This window comes from Lynx rufus, unplaced genomic scaffold (assembly GCF_022079265.1).
Source record: "Lynx rufus isolate CCGP_SWC_20201006 ecotype Redwood Valley unplaced genomic scaffold, mLynRuf1.p SCAF_52, whole genome shotgun sequence".
NCBI lineage: Eukaryota > Metazoa > Chordata > Mammalia > Carnivora > Felidae > Lynx > Lynx rufus.
The window spans coordinates 117884-132132 of NW_025814870.1; the positions used below are offsets into that span (position 1 = coordinate 117884).

The 14249-nt window shown below is 43.6% G+C and overlaps 1 protein-coding gene across 1 annotated transcript; it reads right to left on the bottom strand.

The window, feature by feature from the left end:
* Positions 1 to 833: 833 nt before the first annotated feature.
* Positions 834 to 1772, bottom strand: LOC124527635 (olfactory receptor 1D2-like). The gene has a single exon (XM_047100739.1). The coding sequence runs from the start codon at positions 1770 to 1772 to the stop codon at positions 834 to 836; it is 939 nt and encodes a 312-aa protein (XP_046956695.1).
* Positions 1773 to 14249: the final 12477 nt, after the last annotated feature.

Here is a 14249-nt window from a genome sequence, read left to right on the forward strand (position 1 = left end):
AGTCATGGTAGAGGGAATCCCTGTTGTTGCCCTGATCTTAATATGAATAGTGTTTCAACACTACGTACCTAAGTTGGCCATGTTGAGAAATGTGGTGAATCTACTCTTTTCATTTCATCTGGGAATGTTCTCTGCGAGGTCAGCAAGCAAGTCTATGGCTTGGGAAGTGTATTGACATACCGTGATCCATGTAAGAGTTCAAAGGGGTACCCACCTCTTTCTCCACTTGGCTCAGAAACTTTGTGAATGTGTCTTGAAGTCACAACCTGTGCATCTACTGCCATCTCGTGACAAGGGCCTCCAGTTGCAGATTTTGTTCTTGAGAAGTGAAAGGAGCCTCTTTATTTCCATCTAACAAATTATTCCTACACAAGCAGAAGGTGAGAATTCCATTGCTTCTCTGATGACATCCCTCACCTAGAAAATGTAGATAACAGCATCTCCATCACAAGATTGGTGATTAAGTGAGTAAATACGTGTACTTGCTCAAAACAGTGCCCAGCACAAAACAAGATGCTCCATTGCTTATTATGATTCACGCCACTAACAGGGGATCGTGGTAAAAATTCATGAGGCAGACATGGTTTGAAGAGGAGCCATGAAGGACATATAGAATGAATGGAAAATTAAATCCTCAAACAAACAAGCTGTCCATCTGGGGCCTGACACGAGAGTCATCCAGGGAGGTTTGGTTGAAGGAGTGATTGAATATGATTGCAGCAGAAATTTGGGCAGAGCTCGACATCTGTTAAATCTTATATGGATAGTCCCCTCCTACATCAATAATGAGGCAAGCACAAGATGACATCATCACTCAGGAGCAGGAGATGCTGTCACCAAGGCCAGATCTTTCTCCAGCTGAGGAGGCTCCTTAGGGCCCCTTTCATGTCCTTATTCCTAAGACTATAAATGAAGGGGTTGAGCATGGGAGCCACCACTGCATACAGCACAGTGGCCACTGAATCCTCAGATGTGTAGGAAGAAGAAGGACGCAGATACACCCCAAATAAAGTTCCATAGAACAATGACACCACAACAAGGTGGGAACTACAAGTGGAAAAGGCTTTAAGTTTGCTCTGGGAGGAACGAAGTCTTAGGATGGCTGAGAAAATGTGCATGTAGGAGATAGAAATAAAGAGGAAAGGAGCAACAAAAATAAAGCTCCCCAGGATGTAAACAACCAACTCATTGTCATGGATACTTGAACAAGAAAGCTTTAGCAATGCATAGAGTTCACAGAAAATATGGTGAATTCTGACACTTGCACAAAATGACAGTGTATCCATCAAAAGGGTGTGGATCAAAGGATAGATGTTTGTGATAATCAGAGCCAGAGACAATAATGTGATACAGAATTTGGGGCTCATGGTTATGGTATAGTGAAGAGGGTGGCATATGGCTACATATCTGTCATATGCCATCACTGCCAAGAGGACATTGTCCAGTTCTAGAAACAAGATTAGAAAATACATCTGAGTAAGGCATCCAGTGTAAGATATGGACCGGCTCAGGGTTTGGATATTGAGCAGCATCTTTGGTATAGTGACAGAGGTGAAGCAGATGTCAACCCAGGACAGGTTGGCTATGAAGAAGTACATGGGGGTGTGGAGATGGGAGGTAGAGCCAATGGCCAGGATGATGAGCAGGTTCCCCACCACAGCAACCAGGTACATGGACAGGAACAGACTGAAGAGGAGGGGCTGATTCTCAGGCACATCTGACAGTCCCAGGAGGAGGAATTCTGAGACAACAGTTCGATTGCTTCCCGCCATGGCCTCTGGTTTCTGTAAATATGCATTGGAAGTACATCTGTCAACATGAGCAGAGGCAATCTGGGAAAACATGCACAGCAACCTTCATCCTTAGCTGAAATAATACTTGGTGACACTTGGGAAGGAAATCCAACCTGGGGTAGTGAGGGCAAGAAAGTGTGTGGCTCCCTGGTCATGAGAGAATGCAGGACAGGTGAGCTAAGGCCTTTCTTGTGACTTAACTCAGTCAGGAGCTCCTCTTCCTTCTCAAGAAGAAAAGAAGGACCAGGCAGAGAAGAAGATGGAACTGAAAGTAAGGCCTGGTTTGGGGAGAGTGGGGAAGCAGCAAAAGCAATTGAGTTGTCAAAATGGGTGCATTATTTTATCCATATAGGGGTCAGGGTGATGACCATAAAGCAAAATTCTGTGTGTGCATGTGTATGCATACTTAGACACAGATGTATATACTTCACAAACATACAGAGACATATATATTCAAATGTATGTATTCATTGAAAAATACATGAAAGCATATTCACCAAAATGCTAATAGTGGTTATCTCTGGCATGTGAGATTTTAACTTAAATCTTTTTTTAATGTTTATTTATTTTTGAGAGAGAGAGAGAGAGACAGAGCACGAGCAGGGGAGGGGCAGAGAGAGAGAGGGAGACACAGAATCCGAATCAGGCTGCAGGCTCTGAGCTGTCAGCACAGAGCCCGATGCGGGGCTCAAACTCACAAACCGTGAGATTGTGACCTGAGTCAAAGTCGGACGCTTAACCGACTGAGACACCCAGGCGCCCCAAATCTTTTTTTTTTTAACAATAAACATATATCAACTTGCTAAACTATGTTCCAAGGATGTTAATATTTCTTTCAAAAGGTTTCTGTGATGGACTAAGTTTGAATCATAAGCACAATTAGGGGCTCAAGACTCATGAAACCTTGTCATACATAGGGCATCTCTAAGAAATTATGTCTTTGTATCTTTGTCTCTCTTTTCAAGTTCATGTTGTGGATTCCACAAAGGCTAAATGCTCATGTGGTTTCATTCCACTCTATAGAAAGATTTACATTAATAAATCTGAAATTCAGGTAAAATGTAAACTTAGTAAAATCTGATCTTAAAATATTGACTCAAAAATAGGCAGATGATGAATAATCAAATATCCATGGAAAAAAATGAAAATTTTTCATGGATATTCACTTAAAAGTAAAATACATGTTTTAATTCATGTGCTTTTAAGAAAAAAATATTTTGGTTCATCAGATTTTCAGCCCACTAATCCCCTCTTCAAATATTAAAAGTTTACAGGGGAAAGAATGACATCTTTCTGGTTCACCACTGAATCATCATGGCCTCAAGCCAGCATAACACTGAAATCAAAACCTGGCAACAATAAGCATATGCATAAAAGAATAATGAGGCAAAAATCTCAATACATGCAAATCCAGTCTAGCAAGCAATATATTGGAGGGATAAGGCATCAAATAAGAATATAAAAATGATTGGTATTATGACATCTACTAATGCAAATAATCATATGAATTGATGGTAGGAAAAACTACATTATAAATCTAATCGATGCTAACATGGCACTTGTAAAACTTCACATTATTTTTTGATTTTTACAACCTGTAAGCAGGATTGGAATATAAGCCTGATTCAAAGCACCAGAGTCTCGATGTTCTTTCCTTCAAGCCAACTGCCTCACCCAAAGCTCTCCCTTCAGACCCCAACTTTCACTGGGCCTTCTGCAACTCATAATCTGTAATCAATGTCTTCTCAAAGCATTCCCTCTACCTTCTGCCTTGAAGGAGGCTTGGCTCTATACCCTGAGGGCACTACTTTCTTGCAGCCCTCTTCAAGGTAAACTATCTTTTCTTCTCACACCCCATATACCTCAGGGTAAGGAGATAGGGTCAGTGACCTTTCCTCCTCCCAGTGCTACTTTTCAGCCCAGTAGTTCTTCTCCATTAAAAAAAAATCCCAAGAGTGACATCAGCAAAAATAACAGAAGTAGGAGCTCCGAGAGCCTGTCCCTCCACAGAAACAGTGGGAAAAAATAGCAAAAATAGAATCAATGTTGTCAGAACTCACAAAAATAGTCAATTATTTCCAAAAATCAATCACATGTTGAATCAAGAAAAGGGCAACTTAAACACAGTAGAACATTCTGGTGTCTTAACTTTAGCCTTGCCCCCATACCCCTTCCCAGCACAGAAGCGTTTTGAAGATGGCAGCCTATATTCCCATTGTAATACTTGGCTCAGAAGGGAGGAGAACAGATTTTGTTCCCAAGGAATTGTGTTTGTCTGTTTGGACCTATCTGGAAATTCCCTGAAGGTCTGACACAAGGCACTGGCCCTCCTTTCACCTAACTCAGAACTCCCTCAGGACAGAAAAGTAGGTAAGAGGGTATTCCTTAAGAACAATGAACAAGTCACTGCCTCTTAGGGCAAAAGATTACAATTGAGACAAATAATAGACATGCCAAATGTCTTAGAGGAAAAATTGGGGAAATTTACTTTTGGGTAATATTGATTTTGAAAAGCTTCTGTTTATAATGGGAAAATATAGAAAGTCATATGCATGCCCAGGACTGGATGCATGCTCAGAAAAAACCTGATAAGCTTTCACCTCCAACTGATATTTAGGATCAGATAAACACAGGCAATGGAGGCTAAGATATAGTTATAAACAGACTGGCTAAGCTTTGAAAAAGTACACAACATACAGCCAAACTTCAAAGACCAGGAGACTAATTTATTCTTTTTATTTATTTTTTTAAAAACTTGTTTGTCTGTTTGTTTTGGGGGAGAGAGAGTGTGAGCAAGGGAGGGGCAGAGAGAGAGGAAGAAAGAGAATCCCAAGCACATGGAGCCTGGCGTGTGGCTTGATCTCACAAAACATGAGATCATGACCTGAGCCAAAATCAAGATTCAGACTCTTAACCAACTGAACCACCGAGGTGTCCCTCTTTTTATTTATTTCTTTTTCTCCCCTCCAGTTTAAGAAGATCTCTGGAAAACTATTATCTGACCAAAAGCTAAAACAACAGAGACTTCAGAGACCACACATGATAAAACATAGGTTTTGGAAAATAGTTTAGAAGTCACCAAACCAACAAGCAACTACAAACCACAGAAAGCAACAAAAACAAACCCTGAATAGAAGAAAGAATAGAAGAAACTCTAATTTCCAGAGTTACCTCATTATAATATTCAACATGTCCAGTTTTCAATGAAAAATTATGAGGCATGCAGAGAAACAAGTAAATATGGCTCATTCACAGGATGAAAACAAATTAGAAAAACTGTTTATAAAAAGGCACAAACATTGGACTTACTACAAAAAGACTTTAATTTTTTAAATATGTTCAAAAAGCTAAAGGAAGCCATAACAATATATCAACAAATAGAGAATATCAACAAAGTAATAAAAATTATAAAAAGGAGCCAAATAGAAAATGTGGAACTGAAAAGTACAAAAATTGAAAGGAATAATTCTGATAAAGTATCAATAGTATATTTGAGCAGATAGAAAAAAGAATATGTGAACTTGAAGATAGACTGAAATTAGTCTGAGGAACATAAAGAAAAAAATTTTTTTAAAAGAACAGAGTCTAAGAGACCTATGGAACATTATCAAGTAGACCAACATATGCATTGTGGGAGTCCCTGAATGAGAAAAGGAGAGAGGAAAAAAGGCCAAAAGGAATATTTAAAGAAATCATGGCTGAAAATTGCCCAAATTTGATGAAAGCATGAATCCATACATTCAAAAAGTACAATGAATTCTAAGTAAGATAAAAACAAGCAGACCCACACCAAGACATACTATTATCAAATTGCCAAAAGCCAAAGACTAAAAGAGAATCTTGAAAGCAGCAAAAGAACAACTTGTCATTTACAAGTGATCCTCAATAAGACTAACAATTTCTCATCAAAATCCATGGAGACCAGAAGGCACCAGGGTGACATATTTAATGTGATCAAAGGGGGGGAAATGTCAACCAAGAATTCTATATCTAGCAAACTTATCCTTTAAAAATTAAGAAGAAATTAAGACATTCCCTGATAAACTAAATCTGAGAGAATTCATTACTAGTAGATCTATCCTACAAGTAGTGCTAAAGGGAGCATTTCAGGCTGAAAGGAAAGGACACTAGACAGTCACTAGTGTGACTATCACTTCAAGGACACTAACTTGAAGTCATACAAAGAAATAAAGAACATCAGTAGAAATAAATACATAGGTAAATATAAAAGTCAATATTAATGTAATTTTGGGTTTTAACTCCTTTTTTCATATATCATTTTAAATGTATAAAACAATCATTATAAAATAATGTTAATGAGCATACAATATGTAAAGATGTAAATTGTGTCAATAACAACATAAAAGGGGAAAGGTGCAGCTGTATAAAAGCAGCCTTTTTGCATACTACTCAAGTAAAGTTGGCATTAATTCAAACTAGATTGTTACAAGTAAAAGATGTTAATTATAATCCCCAGGGTAACCACTAAGAAAATATATAGTGAAAGAAATTATAAGGGAATCAAGATGGTAAATAGAAAATACATATCTAACATAAAAGTAGACAGTAATGGAGGTATTGAGGAACAAAAATGATATAAGACATATGGGGGAAGAAAGCAAAATAGTAAAAGGAAGATCTTATCAGTAACTACTTTAAATGTATGTGGATTACATGGTCCAATTAAAAACAGAGAGTGGAAAAATGGATTTTTAAAACATAACCCAACTATATGTTCTATACAAGATACTTTAGATCAAAAACACAAATAGATTGAAAGTTAAGAAATAAAAAAGATCCCATGCAAATAATAACCTAAAGAGTGCTGGGGTAGCTAATACTAAAATCAGATAAAATATACTTTAGGTCAAAAATATGAGACAAAGAAGAATATTAATGATAAAAGGGTCAACTCATTAAGAAGATATCACTATTGTAAACATATACACAGCTAGCAACAAATCACAAAATATATGAAGCAACACTGACCGAATTGAAAGGAGATATAGCCAGTTCCACAATAATGGCCAGAGACTTCGATACTCTACCTTCAATAATGAAAAGAACAACCAGATAGAAGATCAATAAGGCAACAGAGGATGTGAACAACATATAAAGCAACTATATCTAACATACTTATACAGAATACACCACCCAATGGTAGCAGAATACACATTTTTCTCGAGTGTACATTAAACATTCCCCAGGATAGACCATGTATTAAGCCACAAAATAAATCTCAGTAAAATTTAAAATATTTAAATCATATATACTATAGTCTGCAACTGTAATGGAATGAAACTAGAAATAAATAACAAAAGGAAAACTGGAAAATATGCAAATATGTAGAAATTAAATAATACATTTTTAAACAAACAATCAAAAAAGAAATCACTAGGGAAATTAGAAAATACATAGATATGAATGAAAATGAAAAACAACATACCAAAACTAATGGGATGCAGTGAAAGCAGTGTTCAGAGGGAAATATCTAGTTTTAAACACCTACCTTAAAAAGATCAGGAATAAGATAAGGATGGTCACTTTTATGGATGCTATTCAACATTGTACTAGAATTCTAGCCAGAGCAATTAAACAAGAAAAAGAAAGAAAAATCACTTAAATTGGAATGTAAGAAGCACAATTATCTCTATTCACAGATGATTGTATCGTACATATAAAATCCTAAAGAACCCATCAAAAAAATCTCCTAGACTTAATCATCAAATTCAGCCAAGTTTCACCATATGAGATCAACACACAAAAATCAGTTGTAATACTCTACATTAGCAATGAACTGTGGGAAATCAAATAGCTATGTCCTGGGTTAGGAGATTATAGGGAATGCATTGAAAAGCAGAAAACTGCTCTCTGGCTTTGCTAAAAACAGCGGCCATGCTTTGCTTATCTACTTAATGTATATCTAGGGGTTAGGCCCTGCCTATACTCATAAATTTCATAAGCCATGTTATCGCATGGAATATTTTATCCTGTCTTAACTTGTTTTTCTGCACATTTTCTATATGTTCTTACTGGCATGTAGCCCACCAACGTATTGCTCATTTCTTCCCTAAATGTATGCTCAATAAATATGGGAGCTTGACAGTAGCCACTCGGGGAGACTTCCCTTAGCCTCCCTTTCACCTCTCTTGACTTGCATGGAGTTTTTTTTTCTTTATTTTTTAAATGTTTATTTATTTTTGAGAAAGCAAGGCAGAGAACGAGTAGGGGAGGGGCAGAGAGACAGGGAGATACAGAATCCAAAGCAGGCTCCAGGCTCTGAGCTGTCAGCACAGAGCCTGACACAGGGCTCGAGCCCACAAACCATGAGATCATGACCTGAGCCAAAGTTAGATGCTTAACCAACTGAACCACCCAGGCACCCCTGCATGGAGTTTTGAGTAATCCTTTGAGCCATCCTTGGCTTTGTTTGGACAAAGCTGAAAGCCAAACCCACAATGAACAATGAAATTGAAATTAGGAAAATAATAGCATCTATAATAATAACAAAAAGATGAAAACACTTAGGAATAAATGTAACCAAGGGGATACAAGACTTATACATTGAAAACTATAAAACATTGCTCAAAGAAATTAAAGAAGGTCTAAATAAATGGAAAGACTTACCATGTACATGGATTGGAAGACTTAATATTATTAAGATGGCTATACTCACAAAGTGGTCTACATACTCAATACAGTACTTTTTAAATATTTATTTATTTTGAGAGAGAGAGAGAGAGAGAGAGAGAGAGAATCCCAAGCAGGCTCCATGCCTGACACAGGGCAGCACAGAGCCCGACACAGGGCTCAATCTCACAAACTGCAAGATCATGACCTGACCCAAAATCAAGAGTCTGACACTTGACTGACTGAGCCACCCAGGCGCCCCACCAATGCAGTCCTTATCAAAATCTCAATGGCCTTTTTTGCAGAAATGGAAGAGATAATCCAAAAATTCATAGGGAACTCAAGGGACCCCAAATAACGAAACGATCTCAAAAGAAACAACAATTGTATACCTTATTTTACTAGACACTTATGGTTAAGATTGTAGCAAAGTTTTGGCATTAAATGTAATGCTGCTTCTTGAATAAGTTAAATAGAACATTATTATATGTTCTATTCCCAAGAATAGAATTCCCAAGAATTCCACTCCTAGGCATATACCTAAAAGAATTAACAGGTGTTCAAATAAAAACTTGCACTTAAATGTTCATAGCAGCACTATTCATAATAGCCAAAAGGTGAAAATAACTCACATGTACATCAACTGGTGAATGGATAAACAAAATGTGGTATAGCTGTATAATGGAGTATTAATCAAGCATGTAAATTAAAGAATTACTACGTCCTGAAATATGGATGAAAATATTGAAAACATTGTGCGAAGTGAAAGAAGACAGACACAAAAGGCCATATATTATATGATTCCATACATATGGAACATCCAGAAGACACCAATCTAAAGAAACAGAAAGCAGATTGATAGTTGCCAGAAGCATGGGGGAGGGTGAACGCAAAGTGACTGCTTAATGGGTACAAGGTCTCCTTTGGGACTAATGAAAATGTTTGGAACTATATATAGGCAATGGTTGTACAACATTGTCAATGTACCAAATGCCACTTAATTTTATATTTTATATTTTAAAATGGTTAATTTATGTTGTGTGAATTTTACCACAATAAAAAAAAGTCATAGAAAAAATTAAAAAGAATACTTTGCCCTTTGAGGCCCCTGCTGTCCAGCCCTTTTGCCCACTGCTGTCTCTCAAAGGAACCATTCTCTCTCATGCATTTGTGAGGACTTTGCTGCAGGCTCACAGTCCCTTCCACATCTCATTCCTGCCTCATTCTGTCCAAGTGGCAGACCTTTGTTTAAGTTTATTTATTTTTGAGAAAGAGATAGAGCAGGGCGGGGCAGAAGGAGAAGGAGACACAGAATCCAAAGCAGGCTCCAGGCTCCAAGCAGTCAGCACAGAGCCTGACATGGGGCTCGAACCCATGAACTGTGAGATCATGACCTGAGCCAAAGTTGGATGTTTAACCAACTGAGCCACCCAGGCACCCACAAGTGACAGACGCTTGTAATCCATTGACCCCAACCTCCTCTCTGCCATCCTCTCCCTGCACCCTTGGGAAAGGTAACCCAAATGACACCAATCACAGTCTCTCTCTCTCTCTCTCTCTCTCTCTCTCTCTCTCTCAGAATTTGAAAGTGGAGTCGAGGCACACAGAAATGGAAGTGGTTGGAGCTGAGTCGCTGAGCGCAAATCCTTGGAGACAACCAGTCTGAGTTCCCACCAGTGAGATTCCCCAGAGGTGCTCTGGTTCCCATCCTTCCCAGTATCTCGATATTCAGCTCCTAACTTCAATTCTGTGAGATCCTCCACGTGTCCCCAGCGAGCCTCCTCATTTAGTCAGAGATGCATTTTGTCTCTTAGAACCAAAGTACTCCAACTCATACAGATGAGAACGGTCAGCGGGTTTCAAGCAACAGACTCAAGAAATCCAGGGTGATTTGGGTGATCCGCAACGACTTACTGGGTGAAGCTGGGGGAGGCCAACAGACTCCCATTCACATCGCAGGACAGGGAAGCAGAGAACCCAACTGTCACCAGTGCGCAAGCTGGACCGTGTGTTCTCCGAAGGCAAACTCTAGGTAGAGTTTGGGTACACGCTGCCGGGAAACCATTTTTAAAGGTGACCACGTGGTACACGGTCACGTCTGATGGTCTCGGGTAACCCAGAGCCTGGGAACCACTACTCCAATCTTGACATGATTGCGTCCAGACCCAGAAGGAACCTTCCGGCCTCTCTCTGACCTTGCTGGTGGGGTCCCTTAGCGCAGGCAGCCAAAGTGTGGAGACGTCAAGAAAACCCGCCTCAGAAAAGGTCCTGAGAGTTGCTGTTACATTGCCATTGCAATGGTAGCTGGGTCTCCAACCTCCCCGCGTCTCTGTCCTTAATGCAAGAGCACCAAAGAGTGGCTTCCTCGCAGTTGTCGCGAGGATATCTGACATTGTTGGGAAGACTTGGAGAACCACAAGTCCCTCTGAAATGTCACCCGGCTGACTGACACTTCTGTGAGCTTGCCTCCTGGCATTCCAGAAGAAACCAATTTCCTCTGCTTGGGAGAGTTTCTCTATGTCTCCTCTGTCCTTTTTCCTCTCTTCCTCCCTCCCTTCTCTTCTACTCACTCTCCCCCTCCTCCTCCTCCTCCTTTTCCTCTCCCCTCCTCTCTCTTTCCTCCCTTCACTCCCAATGTTCCAGACCATGTCCTTCAGATCATTGCCCTAGACAGGCCATCCTGTACCACCCAACCTAAATTAGCTGGAACAACAAAAGTGCAAGATTAAACTGAAGGGGGGTTTAGAATTTGCTGAAGATTTCAGCATTTCACCTCAAGGGAGAAATACAGATTATTCGCTAAGTGGTTTGGGACACCTTGACTAAAACTTTTTGGAAAGAAAACAAACTTACATACCAATGTTCTTTCTCACGAAAATTACCTCCCAGGATGTTAAAGTTTTAAAGTACTAGAAGATGTTCTCAGTGAATATTTTTGTAATTTTATGCTGAGGAGGGCCTTTCATAGGAAATGCAAACCGCAAATTATACTGAAACAATGGATCACATAAACAAAAAAATTTTAAGCCACTCTATACCAAAAGACCAGGAGCAAAGATAAAATGAAGAAATGGCAAGGAAAGGTATTTTCCAATTATAACAAAACTTTGATATTCTAAACAAGTTAAAAAAAAAAGTATTTATTAACAACAGTGGACCAAGGCATATTTAAGTCTTCTTTACAGGTTTCTGTAGCTTCTCTTAGGCTATTTCACTCAGTACTATTATTGTTATGGTTAAACATAACAAGAGTGCAAGAGTGGACATCATTTTTTGCGTGTTAAATTTGAGTTATCTTACTCAAATGTGAATAGAGATGTCTACTTGGCAGCTGGATACAGGAGTCTGCAGTGTGGGCAAATGTCTGCGATGAAGATACAAATCGGGGACCCAGGACACGGCCCAGAGAGCCCCGAGCCTGCACGAGCTCGCCACGGGCAGCCGAGAGCCGGTATAGGGGGACAAGTGGCCCACGCACCGAGCCCTGGGGTCCTGGGACACTCCGAGGTGGCAGAGCAGAGAGCGAGCCGGCGGCAGAGACTGAGGAGGGGAGGGAGGGACCCCAAGACTGCAGGGTGGCCTCCTGGAACAGGAGTCAGATGTGCGCGCCCGCACACACACCTACCCACCCACACACACACACACACACACACACACACACACAGGGGGCAGGAAGGAGGTGGTCAGGAGGGAAGAGAGAGTGATCCTCTCCCCGGGGTGCTGCTGATGGTCAAGGGCGATGAGGCCCTAGAATGCTCACTGTGTTTGACAGCGAGATCCTGGAGACCTGCAAAGACAGGGTCGGGTGTGGGGTGAGGGTCAGGAGGGGTCGAGGAAGTCAGGTGCAGGGTGGGAGTTGGGAGGGGACAGGGAGATGGGATGTGAGGTGTGGTTCCGGAGGGGACGGGGAGACCAGGTGCGAGGTGGAGTCAGGAGGCGATGAGGAGATGGGGTACGGGGTACAGGGTGGGGGTCAGGAGGAGACGGGAAGATTTGGCAAGGGGTGCGGGCTGGAGGTCTGGAGGGGATAAGGAACTCGGGTGCGGGGTGGGGGGGGTGTGTCAGGAGGACACAGGAATGTCAGGTGCGGGGTGGCAGTCGGGAGGGGACCAGGAAGTTGGGTGGGGGGTGGGGGTCAGGAGGAGTCAGGGAGATCGGGTGCTCGGTAGGGTTGGGGGTCAGGAGTGGATGAGGAGGTCAGGGGAGGAGTAGGGGTCAGGACGGGACAGGGAGGTCGGGTATGGGATGAGGGTCAGGAAGGGATGGGAGGTTGGGTGCAGAGTGTGCAGAGTGGGGGTCAGGTGGGAACTGGAGGTTGGGTGCAGATTCCGGATCGGGAGTGGATGGGGATTTGGGGTGTGGGGTGGGGGCCAGGTGGGGCATGGAGGTTGAGTGGGCAGTGGGGGTCAAGAGGATGGCGGAGGTTGGATGTGGGGTAGGGTGGGGGTCAGGAGGACACAGGAATATCAGGTGTGGGGTGGGAGTCACGAGTGTCCAGCAAGGTGGGTGGAGGGGTGGGTGTGAGGAGGAGTCATGGAGATCGGGTGCCAGGTAGGGGTGGGGATCAGGATTGGATGGGGAGGTGGGGTGTGGCGGGGGGGGTCAGGGGGTGAGAGGGAGATCGGATTCAGGGTAAGAGTCAGGAGGGGACGGGGAAATCAGGTGCAGGGTGGCGGTGGGGGACAAGAGAGAACGAAGTGATCGGGTGCTTGGCAGGAGTGGGGGTCAGGAGGGGACGCAGAGGTTGGGTGCAGATTCCAGGTCAGTAGCAGATGGGGAGATCAGGTGTGGGGTTGGGGTTCAGGAGGGGATGGGGCTTGGGTGCGGGGTGGGGTCAGGACGGACCGGGAAATTCGGGTGTCGGGTGGGGGTAAGGAAGGGACCAGGTGATCGGGTGCGGGGTGTCAGTGGGAGTCAGGAGGGGATGGCGAGATTGGGCGCAGGGTGGGGGTCAGGTGGGATCTGGAGGTTGGGTGCAGATTCCGGATCGGGAGTGGATGGGGATTTGGGGTGCGGGGTGGGGGTCAGCAGGGGACGTGGATGTTGGGTGCAGGGTGGGGTCAGGAGGGGCCGGGAAATTCGGGTGTCGGGTGGGGGTCAGGATGGGACAAGGTGATCGGGTGCGGGGTGCAGATGGGGGTCCGGAGGGGATGGCGACATTGGGAGTGGGGTGGGGTCAGGGGGGGACCTGGAGGTTGGGTCCAGATTCCGGATCAGGAGAGGATGGGGAATTGGGTGCGGGGTGGGAGTCAGGAGGGGACCTGGAGGTTGGGTCCAGATTCCGGATCAGGAGAGGATGGGGAATTGGGTGCGGGGTGGGGGTCAGGAGGGGACCTGGAGGTTGGGTCCAGATTCCGGGTCAGTAGGGGACGGGGAGATGGGGTGTGGGCCAGGAAGGGATGGGGCGTTTGGGGACAGCGGGTCCAGCCCACTGCCGGGAAGGGCCGCACTGTGGCCGCCGAGCAGAGAAGGCGGTGGCTTCGGGGTGGCCAAGTCGTCGCAGCGTGGGCAGAAGTGGGGGGCTGCAGCCCTTCCCACGTGCCGGGGACCCGCAGAGAGCGGGGCGCGTGGACGCAGGAGGGACAGAAGAGCTCAGGCAGGGGAGGACGGCTTGGCCACGGAGGGAGCGGCCCCTCCTCGCCAGCCCGGCTCCGGGGGGACCCTCCTCCCCCAGGTCCTCACCGCTCTGGACAGAGACGCCTCCTGTCGGAAGCCTAAGTTGGGCCAAAACCTGGAACAGACCATCAGCCTCGTGTCCGGCAACAGCTAAGGGTGGCGGAACCGGCGAGGAGGGGGCGTCCCAGGCCTGAGGTGACCTCGGGGCCG

Coding starts and splice junctions, on each gene's coding strand:
- LOC124527635 (XM_047100739.1), bottom strand. CDS start 1,772: ATGGCGGGAAGCAATCGAACTGTTGTCTCAGAATTCCTCCTCCTGGGA.